The sequence below is a fragment of the Balaenoptera physalus genome, assembly GCF_965194825.1.
Source record: "Balaenoptera physalus genome assembly, chromosome: 12".
Lineage (NCBI taxonomy): Eukaryota > Metazoa > Chordata > Mammalia > Artiodactyla > Balaenopteridae > Balaenoptera > Balaenoptera physalus.
This window is the reverse complement of record NC_138897.1, coordinates 15,749,961-15,772,990: the sequence shown is the minus strand read 5'-3', so window position 1 is coordinate 15,772,990 and position 23,030 is coordinate 15,749,961. Positions and strand designations below refer to the sequence as shown.

Sequence of the window (23,030 nt, the reverse complement as noted above, 5' to 3'; positions counted from 1 at the left end):
GTGCCACAACTACTGAGCCTGCGCTCTAGAGCCCGTGAGCCACAACTACTGAGCCCGCACGCCTAGAGCCCGTGCTCCGCAACAAGAGAGGCCACCGCAATGAGAAGCCTGCGCACAGTAACGAAGCATAGCCCCCAGCTCGCCGCAACGAGAGAAAGCCCGCGTGCAGCAACGAAGACCCAACGCAGCCAAAAATAAATAAATAAATTTATATTAAAAAAATAGTTTTATTTTTTTTATGTTTAAACTTTTGGTTCATCTGGAATCTCTTTTGGCTTAAGGAGCAGTGTTGGGATCTGGATTTATTTATCTTCAAAATAGTTGTCCCAACACCATTTATTAAATGATGCTCTTTCCGCCATGGATTTGCAATGCCAACCTGACTACCAAGTACCTTGCGGAATGCACTTCGGTCTGTTTCTGGAATCTGTACTACTGTTTATTGCTTTTGCTGTTCCAAGGTATTTTAATTATTGTATCTGCACTTTATGTTTTAATATCTGGAAGAACCAGTTTCTAGAGAGAATCTTCAGTATTTTCAAATGGGGAAGGGAAAGTGCGGACAGACGGGTTACTGATACTACAGGAGAAGGGTGGGATTTAGGTGGTAGATCCCTGAAGAGGCAGGGAAATGGTTTCCTGAGCCCGTCTGAGGAGTTAATTTTGACCAGGAGGAAGGACACCCCTGATGCTGTGAGGAGACAGAGGAGGGAAGGGTGGCAGCGGGCTCCCAGCCCTCCCAGGGGAAATCACCTGTCACGTTGTTCCTGATGCCGTGACAGTCGCAGGCAGCCACGTCTTGTGTTCATCCCAAGCATTTCGAACTGAATCAGGAAGACTCCAGCAAGGCACTCTTTCAGAAGTTGACAGTCAGCCTGTGAAATGATGTGATATGAAGAGCTCTGTTCAACCACGGACCACCTAACCCAGTCAGAATCTCTCGCGTGTTGATTTGCTTAACAGTCACTTTCTAGTTCCAGATTCTCTTTACATACAAAACAAAGAGTCACAGTATGAATAACAAAGCAGGTTTTAATGCTGCCTCTCTTCCTCCCTAGGCCCAGAGGGAGTAAAGGAGAATAATGTTCCTGTCCAAAAGTGAGTTAAGGATTGGAATTTCTTACCACCATGCTCAGGGGCCAGCAGTCACTCATTGCAGAGAAGGGGACTGGAGCCGCTGTTTCCCCCGAGGTTCTTGTCCTAGAAAACACTGGGTCTTGCCTCATCTAATTAGAGAGAAGCAGCAAGTCCACCAGGCCATCTCAGCAGGGCCAAAAGCCTCCAGGGGTGGGTAGATGTCTTGTTATCCAAACTGCCCCAGGACAGGCGACCACATAGCGCTAGCCCCAAAGCTCAGCGTGAGAACACACCTATTTTTAAAAAATAACCAGCCCAGAGTCAGTCAAACATAATACCTGCACCTAAAATCCTAACTACTGCTTTTTACTCAAGTGGCATCGGCCTGGATTATACTCAGAGATTTTAGTGACTTTAAGAGAACTGTCTCCGCTATGAAAGGAAGAGACTCTCTTTACAAAGTGGTGTTTGCCTTTTGGGGTGCAGACCCTAAAGGGGGTTCCTCTGGGGACCCTATCAATTCATTAGGTTAATGGCGTTCAATCTATGGTCTGCATGTATTTGGACGGGGTGCAAAGGCTTTCTAAGGGGCACCCAAACCCGGAGAGGGTTAAGGAATGAAATTCCTGGTGCTCCGCTTCCAAATGTGTATCTTCGTAAAATTTAATCTGCCTGAGAGTTTGCCTTCAGGTTGCCTTTTACAACCACCTCTTACCCATTCATCATGAATCTAACAGAGGTTCTGCCCCTGGGTGTGAATGCTCTGGTTATGAAAGGGAAGGTGGAAATGCGGATGAGGTGCAGAGCAAGCCAGTGACTAGTGAGGAGCCGGTGGGTTCTTTGACAGATCAGGGAGTTTTCAACCAGAGGAGGACAGAGCTGGCTGTTAGCTTTTAGTCAGACTCCTATTCCAGCGATTTGTTTTTAGTGATAGACAACTAACAATGTAACTTATTTTTAGTGGTATATCTTCAAAAGAATTTTATTTTATCAGTAAAACAGAGAAGTTGTTCAGATAATTGAGTACCATTTTATACCCACATTCTTTCTATTTATGTGCAAAAAGTTTTCTCAATTGTTTCAAAAAAGTGAAAATAGGAATAAAATTGATGTTAAGCTACTTTCAGTCCATCATCCACAGATACATTTAATAATTGAAAAACCCCCAAACCATTAAACAAAATAGACCCATTCCTTTCTTAAGAGCTTCATTCCCAATACATTTTATTGTATTTTGCTTTATATATATATATATTTGTTGTTGTTGTTTGTTTGTGTGTTTGGGCTGCTTGGCTTGTGGGATCTTAGTTTCCTGACCAAGGATCAAGCCCCATGTCCCCTGCAGTGGAAGCGTGGAGACCTAACCACGGGACCAGCAGGGAATTCCATATTTTGCTTTATATTTTTTATCTTATGTTTTACTTTATATTTACTTATTATTTAATTACTTAAAATATGTAACATTTAGGTACTTTGATCAACTATTTACTGATAATAATTGTAAAGATAATTCAATCCAAAAAAATAATTTTTTCAACACAGACCTTTGTGGTCAGAGGAAATAATTTTTCAGTTTCAATTTATAAACCTATTTTTGTTATAGAAACATAAGGAAGATCAATAAAAGACTTTTGGGTATAAAACTATTATAGTAGGTTAGAATTCTGAGGGGAAAGGCAGAGCTCAGAGCCAGGGCCTGTGAAGGCCTCCTGGCCTCAGATCTCCCCTCCAAGCTGAGTCTGAGAGGCTGGCCTATTACTCGGGCTGCCTTTCGTTGGCCTCCATTGCTTATTAGAGAACAAAATACGTTTTCATTTTTCTTCTTCAGGAGAACGGGAGGAAAGGGCCCGTGCTGTATGAGGATGGGGTGGGGATTAGGTCAGCCCAGCAGCTGGACGTGATGTCCTCTCCAGGCCCCCCTCAGGGGTTTAGCCTAAGTTCATTAACCTAAGTTTATTTCTCATTCACGTGAAACTCACGTGACACAGTGGAGAGGGCAGGTAGGAGGGTGTGCGTGTGTGTGTGTGCGCGTGCGTGCGATGTGCATGATTTTTCGCAAAATCATTCAGGGCCACTTTGGACAGAGGCTCTGATTCTTTTAAATTTTTTTTTTTTAATTTTACTTATTTATTTATAGCTGTGTTGGGTCTTCGTTTCTGTGCGAGGGCTTTCTCTAGTTGCGGCAAGCGGGGGCCACTCTTCATCGCGGTGCGTGGGCCTCTCATTATCGCGGCCTCTCTTGTTGCGGAGCACAGGCTCCAGACGCGCAGGCTCAGTAGTTGTGGCTCACGGGCCTAGTTGCTCCGCAGCATGTGGGATCTTCCCAGACCAGGGCTCGAACCCGTGTCCCCTGCATTGGCAGGCGGATTCTCAACCACTGCGCCACCAGGGAAGCCCCGAGGCTCTGATTCTTAACTGGCTACATCCAAGTCTGCCCCAGGCCTCAGCATCCGCCCTGCAGAAGGGGGAGGAGACGGAGGAGCATTTATGGGAGGTTTGGCCGGGCCAGGCCCGGGACTAGATCTCAGCAGCACCACCACACCAGACGCAAGGGGCTGTGGAGTGTAGTTTTCCTGGGTGTCCTGGAAGAAGAGGACATTGGTTGGCTCCCCAGCTGGCTGTATCTGCCATCCTGGGGTCGAAGGTTTGAAGAAAGCTGAGAAGGTTGAAAATAGCCCCTGGAGCATGAGGGGAACAGCTGAGCAGGAAAACATGCGCCTACAATTGGCAGCATCGATGTCAAGTTCCATCTGGGGGTGGAGAGATTTCCTCCAGCCGTTCACAACGGCAACGACAAGGTGGAGAGTTGGTTAGATCTAGGTTGGGGTTTTAGGGGACCAGCATGGCAGAAGGACAAGGGAACTAGGGAGTTGAAGAGCTTGGTAGGAAAGGAGGTGAGGAACCACCACGTATTTTGCGGGTAAGGAAGGGAGTGGGCGTGGCTGATCAACAGAAAAGGGCTCAGGTGCCTAGAGGTCTTGATGAAATTGAAAAGCGAGGTAGTGGGTGGAAGGGAGTGAGGCTGAGAGGTAGAGACTGCCATCCAAGAAGGGTGTGTGCTGTGGACTGAATGTTTGTGTCCCTTCTCCCACCCCCACCAGATTCATACTTTGAAAGCCTAGCCCCCAATGTAACGGTATCAGCAGGTGGGGTCTTGGGGAGGTGATTAGGTTATGAGTGTGGAGCCCTCATCAATGGGATTAATGCCCTTGGAAGAGTCCCCAGGAGCTTGCCTTTCCCTCTCCCTTTCTCTTCGTTCTCAATTTCTCTCTCTCCCTCTCTCCCTCTTTTCCTCTTTCTCTCTCTCTCTCTCCCTCTCTCCCTCTAGGATACAACGAGAAGACACCCATCTGCAACCCGGAAGAGGGTCCTCACTGGAACCCCACCATGCTGGCACCCTGATCTCTGACTTCCAGCCTCCAGAACTGTGAGAAATAAATTTCTGTTGTTATTAAGCCGCCCAGCCTGCGATGTTCCGTTACAGCAGCCAGAAAGAACTAAGTCAGTGTGTTTCAATTTACGATTTTGGATTTTGAATAACCCTGGGTAGAGTGAAGATGCCATGTGAAGCCAAGGGAGTGAGGGAGGTGGGGATGGGGAGGGGGGGGGTGCAGCCAAGGTGACCTTTTCTTTATTTCCCCAGATACCACCCATTTGGGTGCTGTTGTCTTGGCCATTAGAAAGTTAAATGATTTGAATCAGAAGCAGTGAGAAATCATTACTAAGTAGATTTTGTTTCTAAATTATTTAAAAAATTCAGTGATGTGTATTTTTATAACAGAGAAAAAGAAGTTAAAATACATAGCTTTTTTATCAGGGAATTATGTTGCCAACCCTTTTCTGTATATATGTATTCTATATAAATAAAAAAGTAAAGGCCTCTATCACATGGGAGGTGTGATGGCAATTAAGCACAATGTAAAGTTAAACTCTGTCTTGGGGGTGGATGGAAATGAAATCTAGCCTGCTTCAACCTCGTGAGGTTACCTTGTACCTGATACAACCCATATGGTCTAAATTGAACGATTGGCAAATGAAAAATAAGAACAGCAGTTTTAATGCATGATACTGTCTGTTATATTATTAGATAGTATTATCAGTATCCTGACACAGAAATGAGGGCTTTAGGGGACCTAATTAGAAATACTAGTAATGATTTAAACTCTAAAGATTAAGAAATACTTTTATATTTTAGCCCAAGCTAGTCAAGTTTCCTTTTTCCTATGAAGCCTTATCAGGTGTCAGCGAGGGAGCCTGTCCAGGTAGGATCCTGTCTGGGTGGAAACAACTGATATAATTATCTTGGCTTATGTAGTCAAGAAAGCTACCTATTAGGTAATGTCTGTATTGCTCAGGCATGAGTCTTGGGGAATTCCAGAAAGAGATTGCTCTAGAAGATTCTGTCTATACATACTTTGCTGTGCTCTTCTCACTATATTTAAGCACAGCTTTAAAATCAGATGCAAAAAACATTTCTGTGCTGATTTCAAATAATCTTTCATCATCTCGGTCACAAATAGAATACAAGAAGTTAACTACTGAATATTTAATGTGAACACCGTGGGGCGGGTAGCTTTGCCTCCTTCTTCCTTCTCTCCATGTAATTGCTGGTCCTCAGCGAGAAGTTGGAGCTGATCTAATCAAGACCTACTACCCAGATCTGCAGTGCAGCTCACCCCCCCCTTTTTTTTTTTTAACTTGTTGAGTTTAATAACCACATTCTTGCAAAGGGTATAGCAGAAAGAGAACTGAGTCATAAAAAGCAAGAGATGTTTGTATTACTTTCCTAGGGCTGCTAACTCGGTGACTTTACAAAAAAAATTTACTCTCTCACAGTTCCAGAGGCCAGAGTCCAAAATGCAGGTGTTGGCAGGGCCAGGCTCCGTCTGAAGGCTCCAAGAGACAACCTTTTCTTGTGTCTTCCAGCTTCTGGTGGCTCCTGGCATTCCGTGGCTTGTGGCAGCATCACCTCAATCTCTGCCTCTGTCTTGTGTCCTCTCCTCTTTTTCTTTTTATTATTTTGTGGGTGAATTATTTTCTTCCAGTTTTATTGAGATATAATGGACATACAGCACTGTGTAAGTTACAGCATCCTGATTTGACTTACATACATCATGGAATGATGGCCACAATAAAGTTAGTGAACATCCGTTATCTCGTACAGATACAAAATTAAGAAAAAGAAAAAAAACCTTTTTTCCTTGTGATAAGAACTCTTAGGATTTATTCTCTTAACTTTCACATATAACATATAGCAGTGTTAATTATATTTATCATGTTGTACATTACATCCTTAGTATTTATTTATCTTATAACTGGAAGTTCATACCTTCTGACTGACTTCATCCAACTCCCTCTCCCCCCACTCCCCACCTCTGGTGACCATACATTTGATCTCTTTTTCTATGACTTTTTTTTTTTGAATTTTATTTTATTTATGTTTTTATACAGCAGGTTCTTATTAGTCATCCATTTTATACACATCAGTGTATACATGTCAATCCCAATCTCCCAGTTCATCACACCACCACCACTCCCCCCCACCGCTTTCCCCCCTTGGTGTCCATACGTTTGTTCTCTACATCTGTGTCTCAATTTCTGCCCTGCAAACCGGTTCATCTGTACCATTTTTCTAGGTTCCACATATATGCGTTAATATATGGTATTTGTTTTTCTCTTTCTGACTTACTTCACTCTGTATGACAGTCTCTAGATCCATCCACGTCTCTACAAATGACCCAATTTCGTTCCTTTTTATGGCTGAGTAATATTCCATTGTGTATCTGTACCACAACTTCTTTATCCATTCATCTGTCGATGGGCGTTTAGGTTGCTTCCATGTCCTGGCTATTGTAAATAGTGCTGCAGTGAACATTGGGGTGATGTGTCTTTTTGAATTACGGTTTTCTCTGGGTATGTGCCCAGTAGTGGGATTGCTGGGTCGTATGGTAGTTCTATGTTTAGTTTTTTAAGGACCCTCCATACTGTTCTCCATAGTGGCTGTATCAATTTACATTCCCACCAACAGTGCAAGAGGGTTCCCTTTTCTCCACACCCGCTCCAGCATTTGTTGTTTGTAGATTTTCTGATGAAGCCCATTCTAACTGGTGTGAGGTGATACCTCATTGTAGTTTTGATTTGCATTTCTCTAATAATTAGTGATGTTGAGCAACTTTTCATGTGCTTCTTGGCCATCTGTATGTCTTCTTTGGAGAAGTGTCTATTTAGGTCTTCTGCCCATTTTCTGAACCTGCATGAACCTGAGTGGGATGAGAATCAGAGGTTTGGGTGTGGCTTAGACTATTCCCTCCTCTTTTAGGGACTAAAGCATCTGAAGGAACGTATTTGAGCCCAAGCGCAGGGAAGGTTAAAGGGTCCATAAAATCAATGTTAAAAAGTCAAAAATTCACAAAATTCCCATTTCTTGGGAAATAAATTTTTTTTTCCTTTAAGCCTTAGCCCAAAACTTAGGTTATTAAAAAAAAAAACCCTCAAATGTACAATTGTTTCTTCTCCTTGTATAAGCACCACTGTAAACTCAATTTCTGGAATATAAAATGTCTGAGATATTTCCCTCTCCCTACATGAAAACAGTAAGTCTAGACTTCAAATTTATATTTTAACCACATGGCTTTGCTCTTTAATCTTAATGATGACTGTCATCTGTTTCTCTAGCATTATTCATTTGTTTACTGAAGCCAAGAAGCATTGTGAGTTTATCTAAGTCAGGGTGATAGAGTACACAAGAAAAAATGGAATCCATTTTGTAACTACATAAAATGAGAATACGTTCCTGAAGAAAGTCCTGTTCCAAAAGGATAAACAGGTGATGGATTTCCCCAACAGCCTGAAGCATTTTTTTTAAACAAGGGACTATTTTTGATTTAAAAAAATGATTTTAAAAAGTGAAGGAAAGAATAGCAACAGTAGTCTGCGTCACTCTCCCCAGAGCAGAAGTTGTGCCATGCTTAGATGTAATTTCAGTCATTTGAGGATCAAGAAAAAAACCCTTCTTTTTTCTTTTTTAACTTTTTATTTTATATTGGAGTTTAGCCGATTAACGATGTTGTGATAGTTTCAGATGCACAGCAAAGGGACTCAGCCCTACGTGCACATGTATCCATTGTTTTTAAAAGGATAATTTGGAGTACTTATATTTGGCCTCCAAACACAGTGCACATGTTTAGAAATTGTGGACTCCTGGAAGATATTTGATTATTAAAAAATATTTTTATCATTGATTAGTGTACTGGGTTGGATAATGTCCCCTGCAAATTCATGTCCACCTGGAACCTCAAAATGTGACCTCATTTGGAAACAGGGTTTTGCAGATATAACTAGTTAGGTGAAATTGGGCTCACACTGGATTAGATTGGGCCCTAAATCCAGTGACTGGTGTCCTTATGAAAAGGCCATATTGGGAATTCCCTGGTGGTCCAGTGGTTAGGACTTGGTGCTTTTACTGCTGTGGCCCGGGTTCAATCCCCGGTCAGGGAACTAAGATCCTCAAGCCGCACGGCCGAAAAAAAAAAGGCCATGTCAAGACACAGAGACATACACGAAGAACTTCTTGTGAGGACAGAGGCAGATACTGGAGTGATGAGTCTACAAGCCAAGAAATGATGGCCACTGCCAGAAGCTAGGAAGAGGCAAGGAGGAAGTCTTCCCTGGAGCCTTCAGAAAAAGTATGGCCCTGTTGACACTTTAATTTCAGACTTCTGGCCTCCAGAGCTGTGAGAGAATAAATCTCTGTTGTTTTAAGCCACCAAGTTTGTGGTACTTTGTTATGGCCCTAGGAAACCATCATACTCAGGTTGGGTAAAATATGGAGATGACAATAACATTTTTTCTAAGTGTTGTAATGACCAGCCTGTAATACAGCCTGAACCAACTCAAGATACTTCCTGCTGGAAGAGTGAAGTTCATAGGTTCTTTGGTTCAGGGTTTACTAAAATGTAGCTAATAGACTTCCCTTCAAGTAGAGAAATGATTTTCTATTTTAAATATAGTCAGGTTTGCTATGCTTCATGGTATCTTTATCTTCAGTAAATTGAACTCTACCTAGAAACATCATACATTGCAGTCCCTGAAAATATTACTTCTCATAATTTGATTTTGCATCTTCCTTCATCTCCAAGGTAAGCCTTATACAGATACATCTTATTCAATTTTACTTGCAGCTAACAGTTCCAAATGCTGTGTTTCTATGTCCTATGAATGCACTCCAAACCATTCTGTTGCTTATTTACCAAACTTTATGAGGCTATGAACCTTTATGGTGATTTGTTTTTTGAGGCTTAGGCGATATTTTTACATGCTGATTGCTAAAGTCAAAGCATAGAGATTACTGACACTCACAAGGCATGATCCATCACAATAGAAATGTAAACAGGAGTTTACTTCATCATTTTCTAGTTGTTCTTCTCTGGTACATTCATCAGACTCCATTTCCTCTTTTGCCCTAATATACTTTATTGTTTTAGGAACTTTCTTCTGAGGGTTCATATGAGAAGGGAGTTATGGCCTCCTTTACACAGAGAGCTAATGGAATAAAGGACTTGCTCTAAATTATATTTTTCCTATCTGTGTGTAGGTCTTCTAGCTGGATTAGTGCCAGCTCTTCCTCCTATTCTCAGCCCAAATTCTTGTCCTTTGGCACTCTCAATTTCCTTTTCTATCAGGAATGAACTCCATGTTCATAAGTATGTGCCCTGAAATGACCAACCAACATTCTCTTTGAAAATGGGTCCCCTTGATGTCAACATAGGGAAATAAGAGAGAATAGCAGGGCAGGGTTCTTCCTCTATACTGATTTACAGCCAAGATGGAAACTAAAGACCATTGGCTAAGTCTGGCCATTAACCTACATAATCACACAAGCATAGATATTTGTTTTTTGGTGATATTTACCACGAAGCACAGTGAAATTGAGTCTAAGACCTGTTTTAATGTTTTGATTTTTCTATCCTATGCTCTAATCTTGTTGTAAGCATGGAGCTGTTACTTGTTTACCCAGATGATCACAAGGTTTGAGAAAGCATTTGAGGGGTGAGGGAATAACATAAACTATGCAACAGGGTTAGATGATCTGAAAATTTGCCTATGAAGTGAATGCCTATGGTTGCCATGTTCTTGGGAATACAGACAGCTTTCATGGAGATAAATTAAGCATAACATTTTAAACCAGCCAGCTAATGCAGGAAATGTGTTAGATTTACGTAGTCAGGATTTTAGAATTTGAGAGATTTGGGGTCTCATGTATGTACTTTCTTTAATGGCAGTTCCAATCGGTAGCTGTTAAATATTGTCAATCCAGAGAACATGAGAAGAAAGAGAGCCGAGTTTTGGGAACTACTACAGTGGGATGGTATCTTTAAACGTAGCAGAACTTACTAGTGATTGTCTTGAGAGGCAGATGGCCTCATGGGTCACTAATTCTGCGGACTCTATGAAAGAGAATAGAATTGAGTGGTCAAAATAAAGGCATAAAGAAAAAGTAAAACAAATACTAGGGGTACAGACCTCTGGGTTATAGAACACCACCCAACATTTCATTGGCCTGGCCATCATATTTTTTTATAAAGCAGTAAGTTCCATCTGTTGGGGGAATTTTCTTTCCTTAACTTCTGTAGAGAACAAATTATTTTCTTAGAACTGGGGATGGTATTGTGTTTTAAAGATGGTTCTTAGACTTTTAATCTCTCTTTATATCAAGTTAAACTTTAGTTTGCAATTGTGATTAAAAAAAAAAAAGTCCTGCCAAACGTTACACGTTGAACCCAGCAATGCACATTTTACACCCCAGCCTGTCAACGAAGTGTGACGATGGGCACATGAAAGAAATATCCCATTGCCTGCCAATGTCTAACTTCATTTTTGCTCAACTCACAACTCATCTGACTAAAAACAATACTTAACCTCAATGTTTTTCTGTCATTTCAGGATCTCACTGTACCGCAACATGTCACTGTGGTACAAAATTAAGAAAGGAATTGAAACAAGGGAAATTTTTACTGTTAAGAAATGTAAGAAATAGTGCTTGCTTCATAGGATGATTTCTACGCTTTCTAATTATACTAACTCTACACAGTTTGTGTAGCAAGAATTTCATCTTTTCTTTCTTTGGCCCGGCGTTTTGGGCTTTCTCCACTGCAACTATCAATATTTTTAATAAAGAGATAGATGCCCAGATATTGGCTCCCAGTTCTCAAGGTGTCCACCAGTGACTGTGGAACTTCGGGAAAGTCATTCTTCACCATCGAGCATGGCTTGTTTCTATTTTTATAGAGTTGAGCTATGTAGCTAAAAAAGCTATGTAGCTTTTTTATATGTTGAATTTTCGTAGTTTGTTATTAAGTCTGTAATAAGTAACATCAAAATATAAATAATTGAAACTTAAGCATACAAAATTTGGTGAGTAAAATAGTGTCCCAGGGGAGAAGTAAAAATCCAAAGCTACTCATACAGGCAGGTTTTCATATAGTTTGTGTTATGTAGCATTTGTGTGTGTGTATCTGTGTGTATGTATCTTTTTTTTGTTTGTTTATTTTATTTTATTTGTTTTTATATATACTCTTTAATTTAATTTTTATTTTATATTGGGGTATAGTTGATTTACAATGTTGTGTTAGTTTCAGGTGTGCAGTGAAGTGGTTCAGTTATACATATACATACATCCATTCTTTTTCAGATTCCTTTCCCATATAGGTTATTACAGAACACTGAGTAGAGTTCCCTGTGCTATACAGTAGATCCTTGTTGATTATCTATTTTATATATAGTAGTATGTATATGTTAATCCCAAACTCCTAATTTATCCCTCTCCCAACCTTTCCCCTTTGATAACCATGTTTGTTTTCGAAGTCTGTGAGTCTGTTTCTGTTTTGTAAATAAGTTCATTTGTATCATCTTTTTAGATTCCACATATAAGCGATAGCATATGATATTTTTCTTTCTCTGTCTGACTTACTTCACTCAGTATGATAATCTCTAGGTCCATCCATGTGTATGTGTATCTTTGGGGGGTAGATTTGGGGAGTGTTTACTAGGACTGCGAAAACAAAGTATCACAGACTAGGTGACTTAAACAACGGAAATTGATTTTCTCACAGTACTGGAGGCAGGAGTCTGAGATCAAGGTGTTGGCAGGGTTGGTTTCTTCTGAGGCCTCTCTCCTTGGCTTGTAGATGGCCATCTTCTCCCTGGGTCATCTCACGGTCTTTCTTCTGTGTGTGTCTGTGTCCAAATCTTCTCTTCTTAAAGGATATCGATCATGTTGGATTAAGGCCCACTTTAATGACCTCATTTTAACTTAATTACCTCTTTAAAGGCCCTATCCAAATGCCATCACATTCTGAAGTGCTGGAATTAGTACTTCAACATATGAATTTTGGGGGGACCCAATTCAGTGCATACCAGTGGGTATGTAGCTTTAACAGCTTTATTGAGGTATAATCTATGTGCTATAAATTTTACCCATTTTAAGTTTGATGAGTCTTAGTAAGTTTATATAGTCCCACGACCATCACCACAATCCTGTTTTAGAACCACATGGTCTTGTTCTAAGTCTCAAAGAGCACAATGATGTAATGGGAATATTGAATAGCAGCCTAATTGTTACATTCCCAAGTTACTTACTAAAATTTATGTTTTAAGAAAGGGTTAAAACTATTGTCTTTATGCATGTGCAGAGTCAGGAAGTATATGGGAAATCTCTGCACCCTCCCTTCAATTTTGCCACGAATCTAAAACTGCTCTAAGAAAAAAAGAAGTCTTGATAAAAGCAAAACAAAACAAAAACAATTGCTTCTTGGCCTAAAAATTTTCATAATCAATTACACTCTGCTTATGTATTGCCTTTTTTTTGGCTGCACCACGTGGCATGTGGGATCTTAGTTCCCCGACCAGGGATGATTGAACCTGCGCCCCCTGCAGTGGAAGCGTGGAGTCTTAACCACTGGACCGCCTGGGAAGTCCACCATGGTTTTTCATGTAAGGATGAAGGCACAGCCCCAAACAATGGAGGGTTCCATCTAACTGTTGAGAGTCAGTCTGATAGAACAGAAAGAACACTGGACCAGGAGCTGGGAGACCCGAGTTTGCTCTGGGTTCCACGCTTTCCTCCCTGAGCCCCAGTCCCCTCAATAAAAAAGCTCTGACCACCATGTGGAGTTGGTATAAACATCAAATGAGGTTACATAGGTCAAAAATCCTTACAAATTATAAATTGCAATGTAAATGTGAAATGGTATTGCTTTTTGAAGGCAAATAAAATGGAGTCCCTGATTAGATAGAATTAAAATAGGCTCTTCTGAACTTTTAACAGCTTACCCAGTTACTTTGAAACATAATTATCTTCTGAGAACCTCAAACTTTATTATTATTGTTTTTTTAAATTAATTTTATTGAAGTATAGTTGATTTACAATGCTGTGTTAATTTCTGCTGTACAGCAAAGTGATTCAGTTATACACACACACACACACACACACACACACATTCTTTTTCATATTCTTTTCCATTTGGTTTATCACAGGATATTGAATATAGTTCTCTGTGCTATACAACAAGTAGGACCTTGTTGCTTATCCATTCTATATAATCATTTGCATCTGCTAACCCCAAACTCCCACTCCATCCTTCCCTCTCTCCTCCCCCGTGGCAACCACAAGTCTGTTCTCTATGTCTGTGAGTCTGTTTCTGTTTCGTAGATAAGTCCATCTGTGTCATATTTTAGATTCCACATATAAGTGATATATAATATTTGTCTTTCTGTCTGACTTACTTCATTTAGTATGATAATCTCTAGGTCCATCCATGTTGCTGCAGATGGCATTATTTCGTTCTTTTTTATGGCTGAGTAGTATCCCATTGTGTATATAAATATATCACATCTTTATCCATTCGATGGATAAAACATTTAGGATGTTTCCATGTCTTGCCTATTGTGAATAGTGCCGCTATGACCATAGGGGTGCATGTATCTTTTCGAATTAAAGTTTTGTCCATATATATGCCCAGGAGTGGGATTGCTGGATCATATGCCAACTCTATTTTTAGTTTTTTGAGGAATCTCCATACTGTTTTCCATAGGGGCTGCACCAATTTACATTCCCACCAACAATGTAGAGGTAGAACCTCAAACTTTAAATTGGTTTATGATCTAATTATTCATGTACCAAACCCCCTAAAAGAAATTGGCTCAAAATCACAAAGAGAGATTAGGGTGTATGTTGACTGTTACCAAATCAGGTTTTCAAGTTCATGAACAGAAGTCATATTTCATAACACTTTTAAGTGTATCTCTTATACACTGGGAAAGCTGTTTTCAGTTTGAAGCTTCCTTTGCTTTTGCTCACAAGGTTCTCTCCTAAAAGAGATCTGTGTTGTTTGAAACTAGAGTATGGAAAAGGAAAAGTCTCTCCCACCATTCTACTCTGCCATCTATCTCAATTCGGAGTATCCTGACTTCAGCCAAAATACTCTTGGTGCTGAAGTCACATTTGGGTCTTAATTGAAATATATGTAGTGAGGCAGGTTTATAGCAAATTAATTTCTCATTAAATGGCTTCCTTAACACCCATCATTTTAACAGAGATTTTTAGTACTTGGAGCAGTGCACCAGAGTAGAAGGTAGGGCCCTTTGCAAAATGGAAGAAGACATTGCGGCAGGGGATGTGAACATGGAAAATGTGTGGGAATATGCAGGATGGTTCTCAGGCAGATGTTTTAGGAAATGATGTTAATCCTACAAAATTATCAGTGCTCACATATCCCTCTAACTTTTGTAAAAGAGTTCACTGAGCAGTGTGTATATAAACCCACAACCGTGAACCAATGAAGTTTGCAACTTCAAGTATAATAAAATACTGGTTAATTATGTTTAAAACTTATGACTGGCAACTCTTAGATTGAATTACTCAAATTCTAAAGAACTGGTGTATTCTTAAGAACATGAAATCTTACATACATTACAAAACATCTTTCTTTCTAAATGAATTTGCTTTTTCAAATGGAAGCCATTAGCGGTGCATTGAACCATATGTGGAAAGAATTCAGATAACAGAAAGTTCTGTTGGTTTCCCCAGGATGTTAATTTTAAGTACTCTTTTTACAAAGAGATCTATCTTAATGAGCTTGCTTTTCCTTCATTGAAACCGGAAGTCTAACCTGGCCATTGAGCTCAGTGTCTTAATGTACATAATGCTTTCAGGAAAGCCACTGAAAACAGCTGGGGCTAAGAGTCCCCAGATCCCAAGGCCATGGCTAAATTATAAAAGACAAGGGGAGGATCCAGCTGCAGGTTCTGCATGAGATGGGTGTCTCAAGGGAAGAATAAAATGTCTTTTCTTCTGAATCCCATAGAGTATATTTTGCTTTACAGGCGAAGGTGGGAGAGAGGGGACTCTGGAATTATTTGAGACGCAATCTTAAGAGGTATGTGAGATTATACTCATTAAAAACAAACTTAGGTGGAACCTCAGAAACAGAAGTGGTACCGAGGTAGGGTGTGCCTTTTGCGCATGTAAGGTAACTACAAAATCTGCCTTTGGAACTCCTAGCAAGTTATGAGGTTGGTGAAATTGACCTAGACTCAGCCTTATGTTTTTAATCAGAATAAAAACAGGAGTGAATAAAAACCTGACATTTTTCCAAGCCTAAGTTTCCCACATCATTGCTGCTTTGCATCAAAAGGTGTCTAGAATAGTCACCTCTAGATTATTCTCTGATTAGTGAGATGTGATAAATGGTAAAGGCGTCTGCTTCTAAAGAGGCTTAGAGAAGTGTGCTAAGCAATCAGCTTTAACCCCAGATAATGCAACATGAGTGGCTGGGTTTGTTAATGATCACTCTGAACAGTGTTCCTTGTAAGCAATGGCCATGAGCATGGGAAGTTACGTTCATTTTCTCTGACTGCAGGGTTACACCTTCCTGCACTATAGAAAGCTGCTCATGTTCCTCCAGGTTTCAGATGGTTTCCACGATTCCATCCTTGTTCTTAGGGCATCAGTCCTTCTCCTGGTGGATGGAAGATAGTTCCTGTTTAGATTGGGACTGGGTCCATCTTTCCCTCAATCAGTGATCATCTTCGTGCAATTGCTGCCTGTAGAAGACTTTCAGGACATCTCTGTAGACAAGATAAGCCAACGTAGACAGAAGGGCATCTCCTTGGGGATGGTCCCTGAGGAAGACGCGAGGGGAAGTGGGAAAAGGTAAGAAAACCCAGATCCACTGATGACCTTCAATAAAAGCAGTGAGATAACTTACAAATCAGTCTTAAAGGAAATACCGTAAGGGCCAAGTTTTCCAGATCAAATTGGTGCTCAGTTGTGCATGTCGAAAACTTGTGTCCTAAAGAGGGAGACAGATTTCTAAATATGACTTGCTAATGTCAGTGTGTGCCTGCATTTTTTTTTTTTAAATTAAAGGTTGTTGAGCAAATTCTTTTTAAAATTTTTATTTATTTATTTATTTATTTATTTATTTATTTATTTATTTATGGCTGTGTTGGGTCTTCGTTTCTGTGCGAGGGCTTTCTCCAGTTGCGGCAAGTGGGGGCCGCTCTTCATCGCGGTGCGCGGGCCTCTCTCTATCGCGGCCTCTCTTGTTGCGGAGCACGGGCTCCAGACGCGCAGGCTCAGTAGTTGTGGCTCACGGGCCCAGTTACTCCTCGGCATGTGGGATCTTCCCAGACCAGGGCTCGAATCCGTGTGCATTGGCAGGCAGATTCTCAACCACTGTGCCACCAGGGAAGCCCTGTGCCTGCATTTTTACTCAGCAAATATTTATTATTGTCAAATATATCCCCAGGATCTTGTTAATTATTAGAAGTGCAAAAATGAATAAGATATGATCTCTGTAAGATGGGACACAAATTAATAAACGTCTTAATCTCAAAAGAGTATTTGAGTGATTTTAAAAAAGCATTCTTTTGGAAATGTCATTGTAAACACAAAGAATATACTTGAATTAATTCTAAGGTTTTTAGTGCCTTCATAATGAAACATTAAGGCAAGTCATATATGTATGATATAGATATATCTCCAGTATAACAGTTAATATTCATTTGCAAATCTGTAGAACTCTGATATCAACTGTATATTAAAATAAGCTCATCTCTATCAGTGAAAACATGGTACTTTTTTTCCATTTTAATAGTACTTGACAAAAACAACTAATCTTTAAAAAGCTTATTAGGACCCCTTGATTTGAGTTGGGTTTATACAAATGACACTTGATTAAATTTTAAGGTAGTTTGAAAAGAAATTTGCTAAGAGATTTGACATCCTTTACCATAAATGGTTTTCACTCTGTATCTTGACTTTAGGCTGTAATGAATACCATACTTGGATCTCCTTTGTAAATATTTACTTGTTCTAATAAAAGAGAAATAGAAAAACATTACTTATTCTTGTGCTAAGAACAAGGAAGTTTATAAACACAAATCATTTGGTAGCACCGACAATGACAGACTTCAACTTCTAAGCATGTCAATCCTGAATGTACATGTGGAGCTGAGTTGCCAAAGAGACTCCAGAGGGGAACTGAATCCCCGACCTAACAAACTCTGGGTGGCATTTTTGTCTCGAGGTTAGATGTAAACAGTGAGCCACAGAGAAGTGAAAGCTATCGTTTAATGCTTTAGATTAAGGACAAGCCCAGAGACATGATTAGAATTCTTGAGTCTTAATGAACTGTTCTTATCCTCTAGTCTGGTTTTCCCCTAAATTAAGTCATGGAACATAAAAGAGAAATCCTATTCTTTAACTTGAAAGCTTAACCCCGACTCCCAAAATGTACACAAGGCTGCTTGGTACCATGTGCCAAAGGGAAAGCATCTTTAAAATCTTCCCCCCAGTACTAACTGTATTGGATTTAAGATGCAATGGAAAAACTAGCTGTAGAAATAAAATATGCAGTATGTAAAGGTAAATTTAAATTTTCGTTAGCTTACGTGCAAGCTAAAAAGGCTCTTAATCTATTCTTAATTATAATTTAGAATAGATCGTAAAAGCTGTCCCAAGCCTCCAACTTGAATCAGGTTACTTATTAGAGTGAAAAATTTTAAAACAGAAAAGTATCTATACAGTTCTGCTGAAAGAGACCTCCCTCAAGACACACATATTTTTCATCTTTTTTTTTTTTTTTTTTTTTTGTCACTGTTAAGGCCAACATTGTCAAGTTTCCAGAACGTTTTACAACTGATCATTTCACAGTGTTCTCAAGTAGGTCAGAAGAAAAAAATTCTTTAATGATGATCTTCATGCTCTGCTTTGATGACAGGAAGTATAGAGACCAAGTAAAGAATAACCACTTCTGTACTCTTAAGCCCACACTTCATTTAGTGTTTTAAGAAACATAGCATATGTAATTCAGACTAAAGGTGTTTAGTGTTATAATTAGTCACAGAGAACTTGCCTTGGCACTTAACAGCTGTCTAAAAAATGCATTCAGCTCTTAACCCCTTCTATTCTAATGGTTCTGATTTTGTCTGTACTAAAATGACTTTCACATTTCTTCAGTGTTTGAACGTGAGCTGCACAAATTCCTTGGTGTCCAAGGTCCAGAGACACTGTGCCATGGAAAGGGAGACAGCCCTATTTCTAAAACAATATTGGGGACATATGGATGACCAAGTATTTTGTGTGTGACTTCTGGGAGATGAGGCTTGGATGTTGAAATACTTGTACCTCTGGGACATTTCTTTTTCTTTTTTTTTTTTCTTAAAAAATTTTTTTTTTAATTAAAAGAAAATTTTTTAAATTGAATGTGTTACTTTCAGGCATACAGCAAGGTGATTCAGTTATACATACATATATAATGTATATATTATATATATATTCTTTTTCAGGTTATTTTCCACTATAGGTTATTACAAGATATTGAATATAGTTCCCTGTGCTATACAGTAGGTCCTTGCTGTTTATATATTTTACATATAGTAGTGTGTATTTGTTAACCCCAAACTCCTAATTTATGTCTCCCTCAACCTTTCCCCTTTGGTAACCATGTTTGTTTTCAAAGTCTGTGAGTCTCTTTCTGTTTTGTAAATAAGTTCATTTGTATCCATTTTTTAAATTCCACATGTAAGTGATATCATATGATATTTGTCTTTCTCTGTCTGACTTACTTCTCTTAGTATGATAATCTCTACATCCATCCATGTTGCTGCAAATGGCATTATTCCATTCTTATTTTTACGATTGGGTAGTATTCCATTGTATGTGTGTGTATATATATATATATTCCATTGTATATATGTACCACATCTTTTTTATCCATTCATCTGTTGATGGACATTTAGGTTGTTTCCATGTCTTGACTATTGTGAATAGTGCTGCTGTGAACATTGGGGTGCATGTATCTCTTCAAATTAGAGTTTTTATTTTTCCAAATATACGCCCAGGCGTGGGATTGCTGGATCATATGGCAACTCTATTTTTAGTGTTTTAAGGAATCCTCTGGGACATTTAAATGGTTTATGGGAATAACAGGGGAGAATCGTTTATTCCAAATATTTCATGCAATCAAGTTATGGTATCAAGTTATGCAATCAAGTTTATCTGTTCAAATATTTCATTTTAAAAATATTGAAATAGTTCAAACATATAGAAAAAGAATACATTCATTTAATAAATATCTTTTGCAAGTCTACTACATGCCAGCAACTGATCTCCATGCTTAGGATACATCAGAGAACTCTATAGACAAGATCCCTACCTTTTTTTTTTTTTAAAATTTATTTATTTTAGTTTAGTTTTGGCTGCCTTGGGTCTTTGTTGCTGCACGTGGGCTTTCTCTAGTTGTGGCGAGCAGGGGCTACTCTTCGTTGCAGTGTGCAGGCTTCTCATTGCAGTGGCTTCTCTTTGTTTTGGAGCACAGGCTCTAGGCACGCGGACTTCAGTAGTTGTGGCGCGTGGGCTCAGTAGTTGTAGCTCACGGGCTCTAGAGCGCAGGCTCAGTAGTTGTGGCACACGGGCTTAGTTGCTCTGCGGGCATGTGGGATCTTCCCGGACCAGGGCTCGAACCCGTGTCCCTTGCATTGGCAGGAGGATTCTTAACCACTGTGCCACCAGGGAAGCCCCAAGATCCCGACCTCTATGGAGAGTATGTTCTGGCAGAGGAGATAGGCAATAAAGAATTACTTCAGAGATGGCCTTGAATAAATGACAGGCAGTGGGACCCAGTGACCAAGAAGGAAGTGGATTTAGATAGTTCCTGTATGGTAGTGGGCAGGAAAGCAGAATGTGTGGGTCTAGGTATTGGTGGGTGGGTTGATGGAGTTGGGGGGGAAGCCCAGGAAGTTCTCATTGTGTCCATGTTCTCTGGGAAGTAGGAAGCAAGGTCAGCAGAAAGTGAGGATGGGGGAGATATGAGGATAGAAGCCGAAGTTGTGAAAAGTTTATTTAGTACAGAATACGATGTAACAGACACTTATAAACAACCGCAGATCAAACAGATAACATTTTGCCATACTTTGTTCAGATTTATTTTTTTAAAATAAAGAGTTACAGGGACTTCCCTGGTGTTCCAGTGGTTAAGACTCTGCTCTTCCATTGCAGGGGGCACGAGCTTGATCCCTGTTTGGGGAACTAAGATCCCACATGCTGCATGGCCCAGCCAAAAAAAAAAAAAAACAACAAACAGTTACAGAGATAGTCAAAGTAACTCTCCACTGTTCATTTTATCCTTTCCATCCTTCCAAAGACAGCCACTCCCTTGAAGCTGGTGTGTGTGATAGCGAAGTAAGTTGTTCAAATTATTAGTGCTTAAGTTGGATCTGAAGCTGCTTGTTTCTCTGAGAAACTGAATTTAACAGGGTTTCCCCTCCCTCACTGCTTTGATTGCTTTGCTTCTTTCAATTGTGGTAAAATATACAAAACATAGTATTTATCATTTTAACCTACGTACATGTATAATTCAGTGACATTATATCCACGCACAGTGTTGTGTAACCATCACCACTATCTATTTCTAAAACTTCATTGTCTTCCCCAACATAAACTCGGTACCCATTAGACAACAATTCCCCTTTCTCCCCTCCCCTCAACCCATGGTAACCCAATTCTACTTTCTGGCTCCATGCATTTGCCTCTTCTAGGGACCGTGTATAAATGGACTCATACAATATTTGTTCTTCTGTGTCTGGTTTATTTCACTTAGCATAATGGTTTCAAGGTCCATCCATGTTGTAGCATATATCTAAATTTCCTTTTTACCCTTTTTATGGCTGATGATATTTTTGGCAGGCTTTTAGCATCATAAAATCTTACTGCAACAGTCATAGTGTAGTTACAGGGACACAAGGACTGAAAACCCTGGTGACATCTTCCGTCATCCTCTTTATAGTCCCATATCTGTCTCCCATAGTTTCCAGCACAAATCGATCTTCATAAATACTTCCTGAGCTGCTTCATTAGCATCACCTATAAGCCATAGTGAGTTGATATGGGAAGGCAGGGTCTTGTTCCTAGCCATGTATCAAGACCCTGGAAGGCTGCCAGGCTCCTGGCTCTGAGGCCATGCTTGCTGCAAATTCTCTCTGCCCGGCCGAGTGGGCAGGTGCCGAAGATGGCAACTGGATATCAAAAACAGCTGCTGCTTGCTGACCGGAAACGGGGCCGTCACAAGCAGGGGGTCGAGGAGAAACATTTTGCTAATGGTTTCCATAACTTTCCTCCTTGAAAAGAAATAATCTTTAAAATGGCAGAGCCCCCCAAAAGATAGAACATGAATTATAGTGATTGTATGTAGGATTTTAGAACTGTGCATTCTGTGGCTTAATGGATGGATGACTTTTGAAGGTTCAAAGACTTGGATTCAGTAATAGTACAGTTTAAAAATCACTGGGTCATTTTACCTCCAAAGTTGTTGTATTTTAGAAGAAATTCTGCCTCACTTTCTGGGTATCTTTCCTCAGAAGAACTAATGCTTAAAAAATATTTTCTAAACGTCTTAGAATGAGATATTACTTTTGAAATGAGAAAAAAGGTTAATGAAAAGATTCATTTTCATCCTTGCTGTTAAATGTTAAGTGACTTGTGCTTTCTGTGTTAGAACCTGTCTATTTCTTCTAGGTAATTCCTTTTTTTTTTTTTTTTTTAATTTTTGGCCACACTGTGTGACATGTGGAACTTCCCCAACCAGGGATCAAACCCATGCCCCTTGCATTGGAAGTGCGGAGTCTTAACCACTGGACCACCAGGGAAATCCTAGGTGATTCCTAATACCGATAACAGTAAACAGCTTTTTTTTTAAGGCTTCGTATATGCCAGTGCCTGGGTAGGCATTTTATATACATCCTTACTTAGTGTCCATAACTGTTCTATGAAGTAGGTGATATATTCATTATCATTATACTTGTATTATAGATGAGGAAACCGAGGCTTAGCATGGTGACAAAATAAATAGCAAAACCGTGATTCAAGGCAGGCATTATCCAATGCCAGTTACCTTATTCTTGGTCACTACACTGCATCAGGTTATCAGAGGAAGTTCAGGATGGAAGGGTGACTGGAACAGTCTAGTCAAACACCTCTTTTTACAAATCAGGACTCTGAGGCTCTGCCCTATGCCCAGTGGGCTGGTTAATCGCAGGGCCAGAGCTAGAACTGGAGTCTCCCAAGGCCAGAATACCCTTGTGCCTTCCTACAAGATTGCTTGTGTTGTCTTAGAAACTGCTCTATATCCAATGGCTTAAAAACCAAAACTCTTGTAATTACTAAAACCTAAAACAGTAAGTTGAAAAAGGACAAGCTGGCAGATGAGGTCTCATGACCTTTCTAGAAAGCAATAGATGACTTGATATTTCAAGGTGTTTGCTAATGTCGCCACCACATTGTTAGAAGAACTTCTTTTTAAAGGTTTAAAAAAAATTTTTTTTTTATTGAGGTATAGTTGATGTACAATATTATATGTTTCAGGTATACACCATAGTAATTCACAATTTTTAAG

General features: G+C 39.8%; 1 protein-coding gene across 1 annotated transcript; it reads left to right on the top strand.

Annotated features, from left to right (window-relative positions):
- Nucleotides 1–1,082: 1,082 nt before the first annotated feature.
- LOC309640321 (uncharacterized protein) lies at nt 1,083–22,169 on the top strand (the record flags this gene model as incomplete). Its single annotated transcript, XM_082418779.1, has 6 exons — nt 1,083–1,098; nt 3,784–3,997; nt 4,406–4,504; nt 11,020–11,102; nt 12,973–16,470; nt 16,831–22,169. The coding sequence occupies 5 exons, from the start codon at nt 1,083–1,085 to the stop codon at nt 13,203–13,205; spliced, it is 645 nt and encodes a 214-aa protein (XP_082274905.1). The 3' UTR covers nt 13,206–16,470; nt 16,831–22,169.
- Nucleotides 22,170–23,030: the final 861 nt, after the last annotated feature.